The following is a 24131-nucleotide window of genomic DNA, read 5'->3' on the forward strand; positions in this document are numbered from 1 at the left end:
AAATAAGTCTATTGTTTGAAGAATAATTTTCTAAAATAGGATTAATTAATATTTGTGAGCCTAAATCAAAACTTTTAGAAGTGAATGGATTTTATAACTGATTATATACAATTGCATATCCTAAATGCTATGAAAACTCCTTTGGTGAGCTTTAACTTAATTTTTTCAAGTAGCTGAACGTAATGTCACTAGCTGAGTTGTAACTCTCCTTTTTATTAATTGTGGAGTTTTAAAATTTTTATTTATTGATTTTAGAGAGAAAGTGTGCAAGGAGAGAGATGGAGGGAGGGAGAAAAGGGAAAGAGAGATCCATTTATTGTTTCACTTATTTATGCATTCATTGGTAGATTCTTGTATGTGTCCTGACTGGATATCGAACCTGCAGTCTTTGCATATTGGGACAATGCTCTAACCAACTGAGGTATTGGACCAAGGCTAAACCTCTTTAATTTGCAATTTGGCACTGTATAATATACCAAATTTAACGAAGGAGGAAAATACTACATCCAGTTGTTTGAATACTTTCTACTAGTACTTAAATTAGTTTTAAAAACAGAAGAAAAGAAGAAAGGAAACAAAAAAGAAAAAAAAAGAAGTTTAAAAGGAAAGAAAATGACAAAAATTAAGCTTCCCTTCCCACCAGTTTATGTCCTTACCAGTGCACACAGAAGGTCAACTGCTTCCAAGATCAGTTCCTGATGGCCAATGCGGCTGACCCCCAGGTCTTCTAGCTCCTGATGTGTAATGCGCAGCAGCTGGTCCCCACTGATCTTCTCCCTCTCGAAGTTCTTAATATACTGTTGCAAACAGTCATCAAGACCTGCAAAGAAAAATATGGTAGACCAGAATAAAAAAAATCAGTTGAACCAAACAAATAGGAAAATAAAATAAGCATTAAGTCCTACCAACCCAGAAGTCCAGTCTATTTCAACTCTGGACTAGTTCAGTAATCCACCTTTTCTCAATCTATATATGTGCTGCAGTGGGAAAAAATCACTTCATCATATGCCAAATGGTTAAATTCCTACTTGGATTTTCATTCGCAATTAGGAATTCCTTACCCCTCTTCTCAGTTCTCTTTGTTGACTATTTAATAAAGTGTGCTAACAGGCAGTCTCCCCTATTTCCAAAGTTATCTGCATCCCATTCCTCCTTCCTTCTTTAATCCCACTGCAGAGGAGAGATATCTTTCTTCCTATACAAGGCTAATCGATCTCGCTGTGCTCTGGAATTCCATCTACTGCCACCTTAATACTACTTCAACAATTTAAAAAATTAAATGCTCTCTTTATTTTAACCCTTTCCTATTCATTGACTCTGTTCAAACTGCTGGCATCTTAAAAAACAAAATAAAACAAAAACAACACCTGCCGTAGACCAATTCCAGCATGTCATAATTTTAAGAGTTTCATCAAAAGGTTGATGAAACTTGGGGACTCAACAGGGTTGAGTCACACATATAGTCACCTGTTGGGAATGGCTAAAGGCATTTCCCCAAACCTGAATAGGAAACTGATTGTGGCTGCCAGGCAGTTAAAGGGCATCTTAATCTACATGTTATTGCCTCCTACTGGCCAAACACCTGAACAGCCGTAGGCTATTCCCCCATTCTGACAATGGACTCTGTACCCTTTGATACCTTACCCATTGAAGTGTATTATCTCCACCTTGCCTTAGGACAAACTGTGTTAATAAAAGCAAGGGTCCTAGACAAGGAGGGAGTCTTCAGTTCCTTTAGCTGAAGTTCCTCTGACCCTCAATGCCTTTAAAAATTATATCTCGTCTCCGGACTCTTTATTAGTCTCTGGATTTCTATGTCATCTACGCACAGCACCTTTTCCAGATTCCTGAATCCTTCTTGATGCTGGGACATGAACCCCGGCATAAATGGCACCCCAGATGAGACAAGAGCAGCCAACAATTAACACCTTTCTTTGATTTCCTTAATCTTGAGTTCTCCAGTAGTCTGTTATTCCCATCAGAATTAAACCCCTTACCATTATTTCCTCAACTTCAATGCACTCCTAAATCCACTGGCATTTGAATTTTACACAAATCCAAGAGTTGAAATCCACAGTGGATACGTTTTCAAGATTATTTAGGGCACTTCATAAGTGTTTGGCTAGGCTATAGAATCGGTTAGCTTCAATAACCTATAAAATGTCTTCATACAACTGATGAACTAGCCTAAGCATATTACTTCTCTCTAGATTTTAAAATAAGGAACACCAAGAAAATGAGGCAATTCACAAAAACGAAAAGGTCTTGATTATATCAAGTAAAGAGATGAGAGACCATAATGGGCTACAACCCAGCTGGAATTACAACAAAGCAGAAATTATAACCAATTAGAGAAAGCAGAGATGAGGTTAGTACAAATGTGCAAAGGGAAGTCAAGTCCCATAACATTAAGTAGCCACTGAGACAGGAAAAACTTAGTTCTAAAAGCCAACTGGTTCTGATAGGGTCTAGTACCAAGGCAACACATGTAGTTACTATATTATCAAGCTTTCTTAATGTAACCTGAGTTACCCTGCAGTCTGTCTATACTATCTTCTCTTTCTTTCATTTTCTGATAGTATGTGTACATTGCTCTTTCCAAGTTCTCTTGCCTCTTTGTCCATTCCTTCTCAGTCCTCTTTCAGGATACTTTCTCCAATTGTCCTAAAACTGTTGCTCTTCTTTCCATGGACCCCATTCTGGCCTCCTTACTTCTCACTCTTTACATTCTAACTGAACAATCTCATCCCTGCCTATGTCTTCAACTACCAACTAAGAGCCTGTACTTCCATTTCAGACCTTGCTGCAATCACTGTCTCAATGAACGGCAGCACCATCTATCCCAGTATAAAACCCAAATATATGGGAGCCATTTTAGATTTATCTACCTTCCTTGTATCCCTGCATCCAACCAATCTCCATGTCCTAAACTGTTCTTCTGAAATATATTTTACATATGTACTTTCCTCTCATTCTCTAGAGCCATCTTCCTAAATCAAGCCATGCATTTTTCTCATCTGGATTAAAGCAGTTTTATGTTTTTACTGCTGCTAGTTATGATATCCAATTCATTTTTACCAACATAAAAATTCTGATGTCATTCACTATTTCAAAATTTTTCAATGTTTCCTTGTACTTATGACAAAACAAAATCTCAACTCCCTTATATACTGGTCATAGCTCTTCCTGATCTAGACCTAGCCTTCCTGTACAGACTCATTCCAGAACTCTCACTTCTGAATCTCCAACTTCAAAGACCTCCATTACAACAATGCCCATATTATATTATAACTCCTTGTTCCCATGTCTGTGTGTCCAATAAATAGCCTGGAAATTCCTTGAAGCTGGACACTACGTCTTCTGAATTTGGAGAATCTGGGGCTTAGCACAGTGGCTGACACAGAGTGGTGTTTAATAAGTGTAAACTGAAAACATTAAACATTTATTTTTATGCTATATAACCTGGTCAGAGCCATAAAGGAACATTTTACATAGGAGCTAAATCTAAAAGTAGTGTGGGCAAAATATTTGGTATATGGCATTTTGAGGCATTAATGTCTTGATACATTGCAGAAGAATATGATTGAAAGTTATTGAGTTCATTTTTCTTATGATTCCTCTATGGAAAGCAATGATAAAGGATGGCCTACAGTGCCAATGCTAAGCATCATTATTAAGTTTACCAAACAAGTCAGTTACAAGTGGCAGTGTAGAAATAAGGAAGAGAGGCTTGTCCTCGATCTCATTAACTGGTACCTAATTTAGTTATTGAGGTATATTACTCCATAATATAGGATGTATCTTGGCTCCAATATTAAAAATGTAAAATATATGGTAAACATAGAGATGGGGTATTATAATGAAATTATAATAATGTCACTTTATGTCAATATATGTAGTTATAAACTATAAAGTGCTTTTATATAGCTTTCTCACCTGAATTATAAATAATCAAAGACCTTATATTATTTGAGAGTTGCTGTTTTGACTGAAAGGTCCAAACCAATATTTCAAACTTAGGTATAGAGCAAATATGGTACAGAAAGAGTCATCTACAAAAAAATCACAAAAATAAATACATAATAAAATAGGACTAAAGGCCTAAATCTCATAACTCTAAGATCTATGCAACATACACACATAATAGCTAAAACCCTTCTCGCTCACTAATACACTATTTTATTTAAAGTAGAGCTATCCCATTTTTAAGAATAAGATATTCTTTAGTGATCATATGACTAGTCTTCAACACTGTAACAGATAAAATGAGAACAAATATATACCAGAATTTTAAAAAATGTTATTACCTATTCCATTTTCCTAAGATTTTTAAGCTTTAATGTTAAATGAATTATTCCCTTAGGTTCCACGAAATTTTACCCTATTTTGTTGATATGTTCTAAATAACTCTAAGTAAAATTTATAACCCCCAATTACAAATTCCTACCTACTGTTCTTAAGAAAACATATAGAAAATGAATTTTGATCCATAAACCTCACAAATTTACCATGAAGAAAATTGTGTACTTGTCAATTGAAACATATACTATATACTACTTTATCTAAGACCATGGCTTAAGAGAGTAGAAAAGAAGGCTTGAAATCATTACTACAACATGTTAGTCTTTTTCAGTAAATTATACTGCTTTTCACCATCTGCAATGAAGAGGAATGAACATAAAATCATAGATCTATAAAGAGGTTCCAAAAATGAAACATTTAAAAAATGGTGACATTAGAGATATCTTAAGGATGCACAAATTTTCAGTAAATCAATGATATTATAGAAGAATGGTGAAACATAAATAAATCCAATATAAGGTGAAAATAGAAATGGAATTATTACATCTACTGTTAAAAATCTTAAAAACCCACTTTAAAAGTGGGTGTTAGAGGATGTCTACTGATATTCCAGGAAATTTTACTTTTACATCATTTTCTACATAACACATGCTCTTATTTAAAAATAGAACACTCTGATGCTTATAGCAAAAAATAAAAATAAATTCATTGGTTAGAGTTCATTTGCCACTCACTATTTACGGTGAAGAATAAAGATCAACATATGAAGATTTGTGAGGGCCTGTGTCCCTTCTACAAGATAAGGTTAGAAAATTAAAACAAACATGCATCAATCCGATATCCTGAAAATTTCAAGGCAAAAGATTTACTTTTAAGTTAGTTTTCAGTCCCCTCTTTTTGTGTACACTTTTTTTTTGTCCAGATCATCAATGACCAATAACACCATATTCAACTGCCTCATTTCCAATTTCATTCTCCCTAAGAAACTTATTCCTCTATTTCTACCACTATTTTTCCAGTCTCACAACCTTCTTGGGTGAATATCTTATCTTGTCATCAGTTAGTGAGAAATGTAATTTCTTCATTCAAAATAGCTCTTGCTTTTTGTCCTTTCATTTTGGATCTCACTGTCATCACCTTACTCAGGCTGTACAGTCTGCCCTGATGCCTAGTTGCTCCCCTTGGCATTAGTCTACCATCTATCACTGTCACATCTCTAAAAACACTCTTTGATCAAGCCACTCCTCAATTCAAAAACTTCAATGACTCCTCCTGCCACAAAATTAAAATTCAAAGATCTAAATTTTTTAATTTATAAGCCTTTTTTGGGGGGAGGAGGGTCCTGGATGTCTGTGTCAGGTAGCATTCAGGTATTAACTGTGACATCTACTATAGATAATAAAAGTATTTTCTATAATATAAATAGCCAGAAACTCATACATATAACCATTCTTTTCTCTTACATATAGGATAGTAGATAATCCTAAGTAATCTAGCAAAAGACAATTCATATTTAAGATCTGTGATAGTTCCTAAAGCATCTGAAACTGATAAAATTATATTATGCTGCATTTCAGTAAGTGAATTTTACTGAATTCTAATTATTGGGAAACTGGCCAACCTATGTAAATGTACAGGCTACTTAACAGATACCCAGAATATTTAATAAATATAATTCCTGAAGTATTCTAGAAAAATGAGACTATGTAGTTAAAATTTTCTTTAACAATTGCCTTATAGTTCTGGGAAAATATAGCCATACAAATTCTTGACTTCATTCAGAGAAGAGTTAGCCATCACTCTTACTTAGTGAGTAAAAGTGAATTTACTCTTTGTTCTGCTTTTTACTATACTTAGTTTTACATTTTGTTCAACCAAAAAAATAAGAAAAAGTTTTCTTCAAAACCATCTATGTCACTAGACAATTCAAAATTCCAATAAAAACAAGCAATATCTGCTTTAACAAGTGAGAAATAATATGAAAAATAACAAACTTTGGGGCATCCATACCACAGAATACTACACAGCAATAAAAAAAGAACTATTGCCAAAACCGGTTCGGCTCAGTGGATAGAGCGTCAGCCTGCGGACTGAAAGGTCCCAGGTTCGATTCTGGTCAAGGGCATGTACCTGGGTTGTGGGCACATCCCCAGTAGGAGATGTGCAGGAGGCAGCTGATCGATGTTTCTCTCTCATAGATGTTTCTAACTCTCTATCTCTCTCCCTTCCTCTCTGTAAAAAATCAATAAAATATGTTTAAAAAATTAAAAAAAGAACTATTGATACACGCAACAACTTGGATAGATCTCAAGGGTATTATGCTAAGAGAAAATGGCCAATGTGAAAGAGGTTATACTGAACGATTCCATTTATATTACATGCTGAAAAAGGCAAAACGATAGCAGCTGAAAACAGACCAGTAGTTGCCAAGGATTGGGAATATGAAGAGGCAGTGACTATAAAGCAGCAGGAAAGAGATTTTCTTTTTTGGGGGGTGATGAAATTATTTTGTATCCTGATTGTGGTTTTGGTTACATAAATTAAACATGTGTTGAAACTCCTACAACTGATAACACCCGAAAAGTCTATTTTATTCTGTTAATTTAAAGAATAAAATTGAAAAAAATTACAAGTGAATTATGAGTTATATAACATTTTGAAAATACTATTAAACTGAAAATTTAGTGGAAAAAATTTCCTTCTGACATCATTTTATCATAGTGCTTGTCATAAAAGACCCAGGCCAGGGAAGAATGTTTCCAGCATTCCATTCAGCAACTATTCATTAAGCACCTACTAACTTTAAGGCAGTGTGCATTTAACTACCTTTGAAAAGACTCCTTCACACTGCTGATTGGCAGAGCTCAGAGGCTATAAACAGAATTTTTGTCAGAGAAAGTGTATATGATGTAGAGTGTGCAGACTGGTATACGCAGTAGGAAACCAATCACTGTGTCCTGTGGTCTCCAGAAGGCATCCTGGAAGGCCAAGCCCTATTATACTTATCATTACCATTTCTACTCTTCTCCTCAGATCTATATTTTTTTCTAATAACAACCTTGTCTTTAAGACAGAGACTAAAAGAACAAAACAAAACACAATAACCTTGATTGGCGGTGATAATGTCAATTGTTCCAGTTTGCAAAACAATTCAGCCTTCCTACAGTCTGTTTCTGGTTCTTCATTTTAAACCAGAGTAAATTTTATCTGGATAATAACTCCCCTTTCCTATTAAATCACCAAAAGAAAACAAACTAAGGAAGCAGACTATATCAGCTCTGAAACGAGGAGACAGTGCTACATAGCAGATGAGATCCAATGTTAAAAACTAAAAAAGGAACTAGAGAAAACTGGGTTCTGTATCAAAGACAGAAACAGTGAAGAAAAAGATAGATAGGTTTGACTAGATAAAAATTAAGTTTTTAGTATGACATACTACATCAGAATATTCACAAAAAACACTTACAATATATCCAGTGAAATACTGTATCAAGGCTGACTAGAGGGAAAAGTAACCCATAAGCACACTATCAAATTGCTTAAAACTACTCAATTTTAAAGTACTGATATATGGTAATATGAGATAACAACCTTTCAAATGCAGTGGCACATTAAACAAAACAACATTTTAATGGTTTCACAATTTTGTAACTTTTAAAGTGTTGTATGCAGAACATGGTAAAATGGCTGGACTAATGGTTTTTCTCAAAGTGATTCAGGACAGCTCACAAGCAAATGTTTACTAAATAGTCCTTTAGTAAAGATAAAATATGCCGGGGTCCAACCCCAGCGGGTCCAGGGGTCCCCAAAGGCGTGGACGGAGTCGGCAAAGAAGGAATGACACGGAGACAGCGTTCAGTTGATCAGCAGCCTAGCCAGGATCTCTAGCCAGGATCTCCAGAGAGGTTCTGCTTCAGATCTCCAGCGAGGTTCTGTAGCCATGTTCCCTCGCTAGGTTCTCCAGCCAGGTTCTGTCCAGGCTCTCCAGTCAGGTTCAGTGTCCAGGTTCCAGTCAGGTTCTCCTGCCAATCTCTGTAGTCAGGTTCAGTCCAGGATCCCTTGCCATGTTCTCCCGCTAGGCTCTGTCTCTAGGCTCCGAGGCCAGTCCCTCTCCAGGATCCTCCGGCATGCTCTCTCCAGCAAAGTTCTTCTGTCTCTAGGCTCCGTGTAGGTTCTGTCTTCTTCATTCTGTTCTAAGTTCTGAGTCTTTCTGTCTTGTTACAACTGTATTTATACCAGTTGATTCAATCCTATCAATCTCTATTCCAAAGGTTAGGGCGTTTCTTATTTCCATTCCAGGGAGAAAAGATTATGTAGTTTAAGCATGATTGTTCGTAGTTAAAGGGATTAATTACCCGCCTGGCACTTAGTTGAGGGGTTTTATTCCCTCCCTAACTTCAGGGGAAAATCCCTACCTGGGGATTCAACCTTTCTCGGAGAGGTGACTTTGGTTAAAACACAGCGCCAAGAAGGTGAGCAAACATATTAAGAACCGTATGCTATATATGCCAGGTCCCTTGAAACAGCAAGGATGGACCGGCTCCCGGCAAAAATAATCTCTAAATATTATATAAAATTATTCTGCAATCCATATTTTAATTTTTAAAACAGTCTAAAATTATTTTAATAACATGTTTAATAAACAAAGACTGCCTACTATTATCATGGAGCTTAATGCTATCATATACTTAAGAATTCGTATACAATATTTTTCAAATACCATACTTTCTTATCAAAATTAATGTTCAGTTGAACAGTTCTCACTAACTAAAACTGAAACTGTTTCCTTTTTGCAAGTCTTCACAGTCCTTATTAAGGATATTTTATTAACAGGAAAACAACTTTAATATGAATCATATATAGACCAAGTATAAGCAATTAGTTGATGTATTTAATTTTACTACTTAATATATAATCATTTTTGCTTGTTTGTTTAAGGAAGCTTAAGAGCATCTAAGCTTTTCATCTTTTATTCTGTCATTCAAAGACCTCCAAATTCAGGCCCTAACCTATCTTTCTACCATTCTCTCTCATACATTCATATATCTTAATCTGAAGCCAACTTGAACAATTCAACTCTTTACTTAATGTGATTCCTATTATCTAGAATATCTCTTTCTACTAGTACATATTTAGTTGCTGAAATCCTGTCTGGTCTTGATCTTGGAATCAGATGGATCTCTCTTCTCTTAATATCTATGGATTTTACACAATAGTATTTGTTACCTGTGCTGTTTCTTTATAATCTTTGTGCTACTGTCTCACTAGAGGCCCAGTGCACGAATTCATGCACAGGCAGGGTCCCTCTGGGTGGCCTGCAGGGATTGGGTTGAAACCCACAGTCCAATGCTGCCTGCAGCTCCTACCTGCCGCTCCCACTCATCCCGGCCCCACTGTGCCTGCTGTGCCCAATCAGTCCCGATTGGGAGAGGCTCACGCTGCCGCAGCAGCACTCACCAGCCATGAGCCCTGAGTCTGGCACCCTCTCAAGGTGAGTGGCCTGTGGGATCAGGCTGAAACCGGCTCTCTGACATCCCCCGAGGGGTCCCAGATTGCGAGAGGGTTCAGGCCAGGCTGAGGGACCCCACCAGTGCACGATCGGGCCAGGGAAGGACAAGGGGAGGGCTCCAGGGCGTGTCCGGCCCATCTTGCTCAGTCCCAATCAGCTAGACCCCAGCAGCAAGCTAACCTACTGGTCAGAGCATCTCCCACCTGGTGGTCAGTGCATGTCATAGCAAGCCGTTGAGAAGCCTTAGCATATCATTAGCACATTATGCTTTGATTGGTTGTTCGGTTGTTCTGCCATTTGGTCTATTTGCATATTACTCTTTTATTATATAGGATTCTCCCCCCAATAGATTATAGAGCCCTGAAGGGTAGCATCACTGACTTCTCCACATAGCACTAAGCACAGTAGGTACCTGATACATATTCAGACATTCCTGCATTTAATAAATATTTCCTGAGGTAATTACTATGTGCAGGCACTGGGAATCAAATGTCTAACAAACATTTACATGAACATTGACTTCATGGGGTTATAGTACAATATTGAAGACAACCATTAATAATTTAATTGTCAAAATAGATGTATAAATACAAGCTGTGATGATTATGAAGGAAAAATACACTGTGCTATGAAAGACAAAAAAAGGATATTTTTTCCATGGAGTTGGAAGTCAGGAATGGAAGGCTTAATTGAAGAATTGACGATGGTACTATGACCCATAAACTTAACTGTTATCTAGGCAAAGGGGAGGAATAAATAGGGGGCAATGTACCCAAGAAATAACATATGTAAAGATCCTGTGCTACAAAAAGAACACTGTACATTTGAAAAACTGAAAGAAGTCTGTGTGGCTGAAATGCAGAGATGAGGATGGAGTTAGATGGGCAGGGGTGAGATGATGCAGGGTCTTGTAGGCCATGTTCAGGATCCTGACTGTGAACCTGAGAGCAATGAGAAGGTACTGAAGGGTTAAATTGGCAGCACTGAAAGTGTTTTGCGAACATTACCTCTGCTGTAGTATGGTAAATGAATTGAAGGCTACCAAGAGGGAGGAATATTGAGTGAAATTTGAAATAATTTAAGTATGGAATGTTGTTCACTTGTCCTAGGATAATGGCAGGGAAAGTAGAGAAGAGATGGATTGGAAAGAAGATCAAATGGGCAGGATTTGGTGCTGTGTGATGTAGAGGAGGCAATGAGAAGGAAAATGATGCCCACCTTTCTGGATCACAGAAATTGAAAAATGGTGACATTATTCACAGATATTAGAAACACTAAACAAGAAGAAGTTTCCTTCTGAACATACTGGGATTATAGTTCCTTTGAGACAGCTAGGTAGCAATGTTGAGTAGTCAGAAATCAAGAAAGGTCTGCCCTGGAGACATACTAGTATATTTGAAAATCACTGGTATACCAGTAGAAAATTGAAGCCACAAGTGTTACTGAGACTGACTAGGGAAAATGAGTAAGGAGAGGACTTAGAATTAAACCTTTAGAAACCAAAAGGTAAAGACTTTGGTAGATGCAAATCTACAAAAATAACTGAGGAAGTGCATCCAGAGAGAAATGGAATAAAATGAGTAAAAGGTGTTTCCATGGAAGCTAACGGGAAAGAATGTTTTATCACTACCAGTACAGGACTGGGGTAAAATAAAACGTTGTGTCACATTGCCAGAGTTCGAAGCCCACTCTGAATTTAACAATTAGGAGATTTATCAATGACTTTAACCACAGAGGAGCATACTATAAAAATAGAGGCCAGACAGAACATGGAGTTGAAGGTTGAGAAAGAAGAAGCCTTAGATGTGAAATATTCCTTTAGAAGAGTATATGGTGTTGGTAAAGATGGAGAGTGGTTAGGGAAGTGTCACATCAGGTAAAAGGGACTATTGTTATACCAGTTTTAGACATGTAGGAACTAAAGCTTTGTGAGATTAGGTAACTCCCTAAGTGTACTCAGTAAGTAACTGACTGGCAAAGCAAGGATTAAAACCTACTCTCAGAGGATTCTGAAGCTCAGTCTGTTTTGACTACATCAGACCATTTCAAGACTGAAAAAAAAAAAAAAGATCTCAACAATAAATTGGATTTGTAGGCTTTGGAAAAAGAAAGGGGTAAATGGAACTGATAGAAACACACAGTTATTAAAATGAAGAAGAGATAATATAGGACAGTGGTTAATAAAAAATCACACTATTCCAGCCAGCTGGTGTGGCTCAGCAGTTGAGCACTGACCCAGGAACCAAGATTTCCAGTCAGGGCATATGCTCAGGTTGCAGGCTCGATCTCCAGGAGGAGGCATGCAGGAGGCAGCCAATTGATGATGTTTCTATCCCTCTCCCTTACTCTCTCTCTAAAAATAAATTAAAAACATATTAAAACATCATACTCTTCCAGACCGGTGTGAAAAACAATTATTTAAAACTACCAAGGACTGAATTCCATGCTAATATACTCTGATGAATTGAATACAGTATAGGGTACCTGGTTGGCATTCTATCTGAATCCCACATTCAAATGAATGAAAGGAGAAACACTGCAAATAGTTTTTTTTTAATTCTTTATTTTCTTTATTAAGGTATTACATATGTGTCCTTATCCCCCCACCACCACCCCGCTTATGCCCTCACACCCCTGGTGTCTGTGTCTATTGGTTATGCTTATATGCATGCATACAAGTCCTTTGGTTGATCTCTCCCTCTTAGCCCCACCCTATGAGTTTTGAGCATCTGATTGATGCTTCTCTGTCTCTAGATCTATTTTTGTTCATCGGTTTATGTTGTTCATTATGATCCACAAATGAGTGAGATCATGTGATATTTATCTTTCTCTGACTGGCTTATTTCGCTTAGCATAATGCTCACCAGGTCCATCCATACTGCTGCAAATGGTAGGATTTCCTTCCCTTTTACAGCAGCATAGTATTCCATTGTGTAGATGTACCAAGTTTTTTTTTTTTAATCCACTCATCTGCTGATGGGCACTTAGGCTGTTTCCAAATCTTAGCTACTATAAATTGTGCTGCTATGAACATAGTGGTGCATACATCCTTTCGGATTGGTGTTTCTATTTTGGGGGGATTTATTCCTAGAAATGGGATTACTGGGTCAAATGGGAGTTCCATTTTTAGCTTTTTGAGGAAACTCCATACTGCTCTTCACAGTGGCTGCATCAGTTTGCATTCCCACCAGCCATGCACAAGGGTTCCTTTTTCTCTGCATCCTCGCCAGCACTTGTCACTTGTTGATTTGTTGATGATAGCCATTAAGACTGGTGTGAGATGGTACCTCATTGTTGTTTTGATTTGCATCTCTCGGATGATTAGTGACTTTGAGCAAATAGTTTTTAGATATCACTGAAACCAATACAAATACAGAGACTTGAGAACTCCTCTTCCTTATGTTCTTCAGTGCCATCCTTCACTCACCTTCTATAAACAAGCAGTTGCTCTATAACAAAGAGTATATGATTTTTCACAAGGATCCCCCAGCAAACCAAATAAAACAAAAAAGGAATAACAATTTTCTTCTGGGCCTATTCTCATTTACTCTGTCTTAATTTCTTCTAGAAAATGCTAAGCTGGCCATGGTATTCCATTTTCATATTGAAGAGTTGATGCTAATTAACAGTAATCCCTTCCACTTATTTTTTGTACTCACTGTATGCCAACTACTGTTTAATGCACTCCACAAATATTTTCTCATTTAATCCTTAGAACAACCTGAGGAATTACATATCATTACCTTGATTTTACAGATAAGTAAATTGAGATTTAGAGACCATGCTCAGGATCCCTCCGCTCAATAAACAGTAAGGCAAGGTCTACATCCAAGTCCTGATTCTACATCCCCGTCCTTTAAGCCTAAACTAAATTTACACTAAATTAGAAGGAGTGGGAAAGGGTGAAAGAGATTGTTCTCAAACTGATCATCTGTACCATGCCACAAGTCATGCCAAAAATATTTTTCCACTTTCCATTTAAAACTTCAAAGACATTGTTTTAAAATACATTTACCATATTTAAATTAAATTCTGTATCAAAAGGGATTTAAGTAAATTATTTACACATCCACAAACACACCAGCTCAGCAGGATAGCACAAATTAAAAGATGAAAAAAATATGGGTAAGGGAAAATATGGTGAGTCTTCAAATAGGAGCTGGAAACAATGGTAATATAAAAAATCCATATCAATGAATGTTAGAGTTGCCTAAGTGTGGGAGGAGCTAGAACACTGGCTGTAAATGGTCTACAAGCTAATGAAGAAGAAACAGGATTAGGTACACAGTTAAAACATTCATTAGAAAAAAAGCAAGCCAGTTTCTCAGAGAAGCCCATCCATTCCTGGCACTAAAGTCAGACAAAAGAGTTCTCCTGGGAAGAAATCCTTGTGTGATGTAATGAACACAGCCTTCAATAAACCCTTTCAATAAGTACAAGTTTCCATTGGACTGTTTCTTATAGCAATGCTGCAATATATATTTTCCAAAAATTACACTGTATATAAAACAATAACTGGTTATCATGAAGACAGAAAAATATTTATACTTTCTGGCTTTAAAACTATTACAATTTATCAAAAGAGGTTATAATTCTATGGAGAAAAAGAGCTAACAGGGTCTCTTTTTCATAATGGTAAAAACCAAATAGGTGCTTTATATTTGAATCAACTTTGGAAAACTGATAGTTTGTCAACAGGTACCTAAAATGTTTTAGGGCTACACATTATATATTCATTAAATTTAATGACAATTTAAAATGAAATACACCTCTGTCATACTTCTTACCTTGAAATGCATCTTTACAGATTTCCTACTTTAAAAAGTACAAGTCACAGGCAGCCAAAGAAAAAATAAGTTATACTTCATCAAAATTAAAACTTTTGCCCATCAAAGAATACTATAAACAGAGTGAAATGGCAACCCACAGAATGGGAGAAAATATTTGTAAATATTAAATCTGACAAGGGATTAATGTCTAGAATATATAAAGAACTGTAAACCAACAACAACAAAAAGCCCCAAATAACCTGATTTTTCAAATGGCAAAAGACTTAAATCAACATTTCTTCAAAGAAGATGTACAGATGGCCAATAAGCACATGAAAATATAAACATCACTAATCATTAGGGAAATGCAAGTTAAAATCATAATGAGACACCATCTCACTCTGATTAGGATGGCTACTATCCTATCCAGAAAACAACCAAATAAAAACATAAAATAAGTGTTCGCAAGGTTGTGGATAAATCGGAACCCTTGTGCAATTTAGTGGAAATGCAAAATGATGCATGCAGTATGGAAAACAGTATGGTAGTTACTAAAAAAATTAAAATTAGAACTACCACATTATCCAGCAATTCCACTTCTGGAAATAGATCCAAAATGATTAAAGCAAGGTCTTAAAAGGATATCTGTGCACCCATGTTCATAGCAGCACTGTTCACAATAGCTGAAAGGTGGAAGCACCCAAGTGTCCATCGACAGACAAATGCACAAACAACATGTGTATAGACATATAATGGGATATTATTCAGCCTTTAGAAGGAAATTCTTACACATGCTATAACATGGATGAACCCTAAGGACATATGTTAAGTGAAATAAACAGTCACAAAAGGACTTACAGTGCATGATTCCATTTACATGAAGTACCTAGAGTAGTGGAATTCATAAAGACAAAGGTAGAATGGTAGTTGCCAGGGACTAATGGATGGGGGAAATGGAGAGTTAGTGTTTAATGGGTACAGAGTTTCAATTCTGTAAGATGAAAAGATTTCTGTGGATGGATGGTGGTGATGGTAGCACAAAGTGAGTATCTTCAACATCACTGAACTTTACACTTAAAAATGGTAAAGACAGTAAATTTGATGTCAGGTGCATTTTATAATTTAAAAATGTAATTGTGAAAATTATAAACTTTATGTGATGTACATTTTAACACAATAAGAAGTGTAAGTTAATAAATTAATTTTAAATGGCCTAAATTTGCTACTTTCAAGTATTAAGCTTAAAAATTTGGGGGAAGTATATGGATATATGAATGCCACAGCTGTAAATTACTATTTTATTTGTAATTACTATATGTTCACCTGTACTCAGATTTCCCTAACAGAAACACAATTTCCTTCTCCTGACTAAAAAACAACAATCACCAAAGGTAATGATTTACTAAATTCCGTAAATCTTACATGGAACTCATCAATATACTATCTCACCCACGCTAATTAATTCATCATGAAAAAGTAATTTGCCTAATCACAATGGCACTTAATACAGCTGCCATCCTTTTTACTCTTTTAATTTAATGTCTAAACAATATTATTGGGAATGAGACATGCCAAAAATGTTTCAGCAATGTGTGAATTTTATAAAAAAATTTACACTAGCTATATCAAGAGGGAAAATAAATTTGTATTCAAGTGCCAGGCAGATACATTTTGAAGGAATACTAGCACAGGAATTAATCAGTCATCTTTGCATGCTGGGAGAGATTCTCTTCTCCAGGGAGGAGGTAGCCCATGAGCAAGAGGGAGCTGTCTCCCATGGGGGAGGTATAGGTGGGGAGTAACCCTTGAGTAATGTCACTGGAAAGGGCAAAACTTGTTGATTCAGCTTCTGGAGACACATCTAATCTTGGCTTATCTCAGCCCCAGGCTTCCCTTAATATTCTTGATTTCTTCATACTTAAATCTGGTCCATAAATAAGTAACTGTTTCTTATTCTTCTACCAAAGCCCAGACCTCTATATGATTTTTCTCTGGCCAACTAGCTTGTTGAGCTAAGGAATCCCTCCCTTCCTGTCCCCAATATTAGGATCCCCACCCCACTGTATTGCAATTCCTGATACCAACTTCCATTTATTCATTCAACAACTATTTATCAAATGCCTATTTATAAGCTAGATATTATTCCAGGGAGTATGAATAAAAAGGTGAGCAGAAACAGACATGATCCCTGCCTTCATGGAGCTAATAGCTTGCTGGGAAAGAGGCATATTCAGTTGAGAATCACAGAAGCAACCCTGACAAGTAAATTGAAAGGAAGGAAAGGTACCTTTGCATGGTGCTCCAAAAGCCCATAATGGGGGGATTTGACCAAATCAGAGAGATCAAGGATAAGTTTTCTGGAAGAAATGTGGCAAGAACTGAGGTCTTGGTGAGAGGGAAGCAACCAGTCAAAGAGGGAAGGAAAAGCATTAGACTCTGGAAACAGCAAATACCCAGAGGTGGGAGACAGGATAGAGAGCAAGGCAAAGACCAGCATGACTAAAGGTTGTGTTCAAACTTGTGTTCCAAAAAGATCTCTGGTTTCAATGTGTTTGCCATTTGCCAAAGAAAGGATGGTCTCTGGTAGAAACTAATCTTCCTGCTCAGCACCTTCACTTAATTGCCTACTTGAGCCACGTGAGTTGAAGCATACAATTTTCTCAAACATGTCATTTCTTTGGCCATTTTATTCCCTTGTGCCTATGTATACCACCTTGGAAGGGAAGGAAAAGATCTACAAGTAAATCCTATTCCATATGTAATTTGGACAGAGCTATATCCATAATCGCCTGAATAACAAACAAAATCAACAGAAAAATGTGATAAATGTAGAAACAGCTTTTAAAATGGTGATTCCAGAAACACTGTCGCAATAGGTGAAAAACTGCCTTTAGAAATTAGTTCATTTTAATTCTGATATGTGTGCCTAATTAATTCTGACTGAAACAATTTCCACACACAAAAAAAATCTCTAGCAGAAAAGTAACTGCAGAAACAAATGGCACCATTCACTATTAAAACTAAATGCAATACATCTCCTATGATCTCTCCCTAATACAAATTTTATTTGGCATTTCCAATTCACTGTTTGGAGCATCCTCCATTGTTACACACACACACACTTCCCCAGTATAAATGAATGTCAGCATTAACTATTAAATAATTTCACAGGTCAAGCAAAAAAAAAAAAAACAAAACAAAACAAAAATCTTGTGTTTAAAAAAAATTCTGACTCCTAAAACAAGTCCTTAAATTCTAGGCACAATTTAGTTTACAGTCATCTTATATTTGCCATCTAATGTTTATATCACTCAGTTTTACTGAATATTATGATAAAGCTATGAATTTTGGTCTTTTAAAACAAAGTTAAAATGTATTCATGAGGATTTATTTTTTCAGGATATCAGGAACCCTCTATTTATCCAACAACCATTTTTGGATTATCTAAGAAAACCATAAGTGGTGATATTAAATTTTATATTTGTTTTATTTCAGGTATCAGAATAAACACATAATATCATACAATTATATTAAAAGCCAAATAATTTTTATGGGCCCAAATGTAAGTTTTACTTTACCTACGAAAATGGGCTATTTGGAAGGTTTAATTTTTTTCTCCCTAAATTTATGACCTTCTCAAAATAATTCTTTTAAAAATATTTTTTATTATACCACAGAAATAATTATTTTACGCCATTTATAGGAAAAGTACACCCCTACATTCATTGCAGCATTTTCAATAGCTAAGATATGGAACCAAAATAATTGTACTAATTATAACTCAAAACAGTGTCCGTTTTCCATTGCTTCTCAAATTTCATGTGCACACAAAACATCTGGGCATCTGATTAAACTGGAGATTCCAATTCAGTTGGTCTGGTGAGGGGCCTGGGATTTTTTTTTTAACAAGCTCCCATGTAACAATGGACATTACCAGAGCAATGTTTGTTAGAGGCAAAAAGAGATGATTTTTTTTCAACAAGATATGAGGTCATTATCAAATAGGACAATAATGATGACTGTTAATACACATAAATAGATGCAAGTAGGCTTATGTTGCTAAATATCTAGCTATGTCCTTTATGGGATTAGCAGTCCCAATTAGGAAATGATACCCAACGATTAATAATATTTGTCATAAATTTATAAATCACAAAGGACCAAATTTTTCATACTGTAAGCTAGACAAATTATTTTAACTAAGTGGGAAGAAGAAAGGCTATGCCAAAGTAATTGTAATTATTCTGATTTGAATAAATCCCTAATTGCATGTTTTAACGATAAGTATTTAGAAAACTTTCTAATTTTCCAAAATGTGACGTCTATGGAGAAATTCACCAGCCTAAATGAGCACAATTAGTTTCATCCTTCACAATACTGTTATCATCAATTATAAAATAGTGCAGTGGAATTTCTTCAAAAAAGGAAGAAACGACAAAGAATACATGTTCCTTCTCATTAAGCATTTCTCGAATACCTCCTAAAATGATGGGAATCTTTTAATATTTCACATAATTCCTCTTTGCTCAGTAAAATTATCCTTCATTATGATAGCATTCTACTGCAATCACTGACTGCAAAGTGGGCTTTCTCCCTTGTCAATCAAAATGGAAAAGGTTGTCAGCAAGCACTGCTTTTCTCTTTGTTTCCTCCAGATGCCAAATTCCTGCACGTGAGTCTGAATCAGAAACACTGGAAAATTAGAAAGGAGAAAAAAGTTCTACAGATATGTATATGAATCAGAGACGTGGGGGGGGGGAGGGGGAGGAAGAGAGGGAGGGAGGAGAAAATCACAGCCTTGGCTAAGAGTGTGTCAAAGAAGCAATTTGATTAAACCCACCTTAAAAAAAAAATCCTGCACTCACTTCTTCCTGAAAAGACAACATTGCTTCTCTATTCACAAATTAACCTCCATAACATCTGTTTCTTAGCAGATTGCAAGTGCTTGCCAGGAATTGAAGAATTAACTTTCAGATGACATTTACAAAGTCCTAACTTATAATTTAATACTAGATTCATATCGTTGTCAGCCCAACAGTTAATGGAGCTTAATATTCTTATGATTTTCCTGATTAAATTACTGTTCACAAATCTACTTTTGCAGATAGCAGTTTATAAGAGAAGGATACACAAACATCATCTTTGCTCAGTTCTCAGAATTTAAAACTGTCTGACATGAAATGCAATTTAAGATCACTAGATACTGATGTCATAAGAGAAAACCATTTATTTTTAGTTACCTCCAGAAGACACAAAGAATAAATAATCAGCTCTTCTAGGGAAAGGAGACCAAGCAAGAAGGAAAAAAAAAACCAACCAGAATGTGGGGCTTAGAGAGGTTAGGGCAAGGGCAAAGACCCAACACACATAATGACTTTATATTATGCAAAGTGCTACCCAAAAACTTCTGAACATGGCCCAACAAGAGCTTATTCACTCACCCTCCTATGAGACTTCGGTCACTGCCTGAAAGCAGCTGTGCAAACAATCTTTTAGCAAGCTTTTATTTCAATTCAGTCCCAAATCTTTCCATTGCTGAATTTTCAGTGAAAAGACTCTGAGAGATACAATATTTGCATACATATAAATGTATTACCATTGACTGCAACCCAGGCCTATACTCAAGGCAACTGTAAATCAACCTCTGAAATGAACCAAGCATTTACCAATAGTTATCTTGAGTAGCCACAAAGTAAGAGCTATTTCCTGCACTGTTTTGCAAATACTGTAAATATAAAAAGTAAAACAAACTGTGATAAGCATTACAAATAATCTTGGTGAGAGCTATGGAAATATTGGCAGACATCTCTAAATGTATATGAGAAAGATTCATATTGCCTTTCTATTTTAATTTTATAGTAGAATCAAAACTGCTCCTTTCCCGAAGGCAATCGTTCAGTACCCATTTTTAACAGCAGACTACTGAATTCAAGGTAGTTTTCCAGAAATGGGAAATTTTTTGAAGGAACCAAGAGTGAATAATGTTTTTTCTTTTTTAGAATGAAAATATGAAATACATTAAAATAGGTAACAATCCAAGAAAACCTCCTAGAAAACATGTTCTATCTGATTATAGCATCACAGATTAAAAGTCACTTAGGAAGAGTGTGATTCATTCGGTAAGATAAAGGCAACTTTAAATTCTTAATAAGGTTTTGGACGCCTATAGTCATGATCAAAGTATTCTAATCCTGACTTCCCAGTGCTATAATAAAAAAATGATAAATAAGTCAAAATGGAACCTTGCATTCCAATTAAAAACTCAGTCATGTCATCCAAGTAAAGTTTTATATATAAAAAGAGCTTATTTCATTGCTTTTCATGGCAAACCCAAATCTTGTCAAAAAGGAGGATATTATTTCTGCTTGAGTTAGAGAGGCATGCAACTGGTGATAATCTCCTAAAAACACAATAATAGGGGGAAAAAGAATAACTAAAAACTGATAAAAGCCAAGCATAGGAAACAGAATACAACTAATCTGGAGAAACTGCCCCTTTCTGGAAGGAAATATGGCTCATGTGTGTCTATGATAACGACCCCAATGTTTTACTATGGCATCTCTTCAACACATACAATATAGTCCAGCCTGGAAGTTAACTAGTTTAAACTTGAGGAGCTAATGAATATGTAAATTAGGAATATTTCTTCTGGGAAGCATTTCTTCTGGAATAAGATTTATTTCTCAATCCTGCATTTCAAGAAATATTTGAAAAAGCATAACATGTTGGGGGGGGGAAGACTAGCCATCCATTCCATCCCCCTCTTCTTAAATATTTTCCTATATTTTGTTCCAGTACGTCCATTTTTTAACCTTAATTTATAAGAGTGGGATGGAAAAAGTCTTCTTAAGCAATATACAATACCAAGTAGCCATAGAAGGGGGAAAATAACAGATATGGCTACATTAAAATTTAAATATTTTTCTGATAAAAGGGGACTTTTTCAAACTACACACATGAGCTCTAGCTTCTGATAAAAAATCTCATGTTCCCTCTTATTTCCTTTACTCCTTTAAGAAGCTAAGCTTTAGTGAGCCACTGTGTTTTCTTTAACCCTCACCTGAAGAGTTGTTTATTGATTTTTGAGAGAGGGGGAAGGAGGGAGAGAGGGAGGGAGGGAATTAGTGATATATATAGAAACATCCATGTGAGAGAGAAACACTGACCCCATATGCACCCCAACTGGGGATCAAACCACAACCCAGGTATGTGCCCTGACTGGAAATCGAACGTGCAACTTTTTTGGTGTATAGGACTACACGCCAACCAACTGAGCCATCTGGCCACTGTTTCTTATAGAACTGTTACATCTCTTGCATATGTATCCCAGAGTTGATCCTTTTTTCTAAGTCAAATTCTATGAACAAGGTTAGTAATTAAGTGCTGTGATTCTTTCAACTAAGTAAGCTATTTTTGCACTCTGGTTTACTTTATGTAAATGTTGTGGCATGTTTCTATTTATGAATGTAGAAGCTGCAATGAAAGATCCTGCATGAAATAGTATGTCAAAAAATGCTATTTTTCTGGAAGCAGTTATTTAAAATTTATCACAGTTTACTCTTTGTTCTGACCAGTAGCATGTGGTTTAAGTGAAATATAATATAGCAGCTATATAAAAATAGAAACATATATTGGAGTCAATCAATATAATGACTCTAAGTTAGGATAAGAGTGTACATTTAATTTCAGATGCTTAGTAAGACCAGCTATAGGGACTATATATATCATTTCTGTATTTCCAGAACAGAACTTCGCTCACAGAAGGTATTTAATATATGTTTATACACTGAAATATATCCTTTGCTTTACTTTAAAATTCAACAGAGATTTAAAGTTAATCTTGTTAGGTTTTTAAAAATCTCATGGAAGATTTTCTTCTTCTAAAACCTGTATGTAGTGAACAGTAATCAGTTAACTCCTTTCTCTCTATAACAACTTTACATTCATCAGCCATAGTCACTTTCCGTCTCCACATCATGGAATCTGAGTTGCCTTTGATATTTTACACAGTTAGTTAAGCTGATATAAAGTTCATGTAAAAAATTAAGAGTAGAATTGCTAACTATCACATGGCTATTGGGAGTCATTAGTTTAGGCCATGATATTTTAAAAAAGGTAATACAGGCTTTGGGTCATAAGACAGAGAGTACTGAAGGAGAACTGTTTTTTCCTATGCCTGTTACCTGTGAATCATCACACCCGCAAAATGATGAGGGAAATGCGGCAATTTAAAAGGATATTTTCCTATTGTTTGAAAATTTTCCTTAAAAATATAAATCGAGGGAAAATCTTGGGTTTTTCTAGTACTTCTGTGGGTTCATTTTTTACATTTATTTTTTAAAATTTATCTTTATTGTTAAATTTATCTTTATTGTTCCATTTTTCCCCACAGACCCCTTCTAGGCTGCCCCTGAGTCCGCCCCAGGGCTTCATCACACTATTGTCTGTGTCCATGGATTATGCATATATCCATACAAATTCTTTGGTTAATCTCTTGCCACCCACACACCCACCCCCATCTTCCCTCTGAGATTCATCAATCTCCTGTTTCTATGTCTCTGGATCTATCTTGTTCATCAGTTTAGATCCCTAATCTATTCTTATGTATGGTAAGAGGTATGGATCTAATTTTACCTTTGTCATATAGTAAATTTCTGTGTGTGTTGGGATGTAGTTTTGGGCTTTGTATTCTATTATATTTGTGTATTCATTGGGTACCACCATGCTGTTTTTATTAGAGAGGCTTTATAATGGTTTAATTCAGGGGTCCTCAAACTATGGCCCGTGGGCCACATGCAAATACAAATATTGTATTTGTTCCCGTTTTGTTTTTTACTTCAAAATAAGATATGTGCAGTGTGCATAGGAATTTGTTCATAGTTTTTTTTTAAAACTATAGTCCGGCCCTCCAGTGGTCTGAGGGACAGTGAACTGGCCCCCTGTTTAAAAAGTTTGAGGACCCCTGCAATTATTGGTAAAGCTAGTCCTACCTTATAGGGTGGGGCTTTTCCCCAGTGTTTTGATGGCTCTTCTTTTTAAAAAATGTATTTGATTTGCCCTAGTTGGTTTTGCTCAGTGGTTGGAGCCTCAGCCCGCTTTCAGTCCCTGGTTTGATTCTGGTCAAGGGCACATACCTCAGTTGCAGGTTCCATCCCTAGCCCCCGTCCGGGGTGTGCAGGAGGCAACCAATTGATGTGTCTCTCATAGAGATGTTTCTCTCTCTCTCTCTTTCTCTCTCTCTCTCTCTCTCTCTCTCTCTCTCTCTCTCCACCACCCTCCCTTCCACGCTGTCGAGAAATCAATGGAAAAAATATCTTCAGCTGAGGATTAACACAAAAAAAAGATTTGATGAGATTTGATGAATCATATACTCAATTATAAGCTTAAGAATTCAACAGATTAATTTAAAAATTATGTCCTAAACATAATTAGGATGGTAAACCAAGCACAAAAATTAAATTATGTCAAATAAATATAAAAATTTCACTGTCGCCTGGCCAGTGTGGCTCAGTGGTTTTGCATTGACCTATGAACCAAGAGGTCACAGTTCT

General features: G+C 36.0%; 1 protein-coding gene across 5 annotated transcripts in view; it reads right to left on the reverse strand.

Annotated features, from left to right (window-relative positions):
• The window catches only part of CNKSR2 (connector enhancer of kinase suppressor of Ras 2), a 253732-nt gene that overhangs the window by 205911 nt on the left and 23690 nt on the right, over positions 1 to 24131 (reverse strand). For all 5 annotated transcript variants that reach the window (XM_059680455.1, XM_059680457.1, XM_059680456.1 and 2 more), the window contains exon 2: positions 657 to 820. In XM_059680455.1, coding sequence (XP_059536438.1) covers positions 657 to 820 — 164 coding nt within the window. The remainder of the gene's footprint in view (positions 1 to 656; positions 821 to 24131) is intronic.

This window comes from Myotis daubentonii, chromosome X, assembly GCF_963259705.1.
Source record: "Myotis daubentonii chromosome X, mMyoDau2.1, whole genome shotgun sequence".
In the NCBI taxonomy this organism is placed as follows: Eukaryota; Metazoa; Chordata; class Mammalia; order Chiroptera; family Vespertilionidae; genus Myotis; species Myotis daubentonii.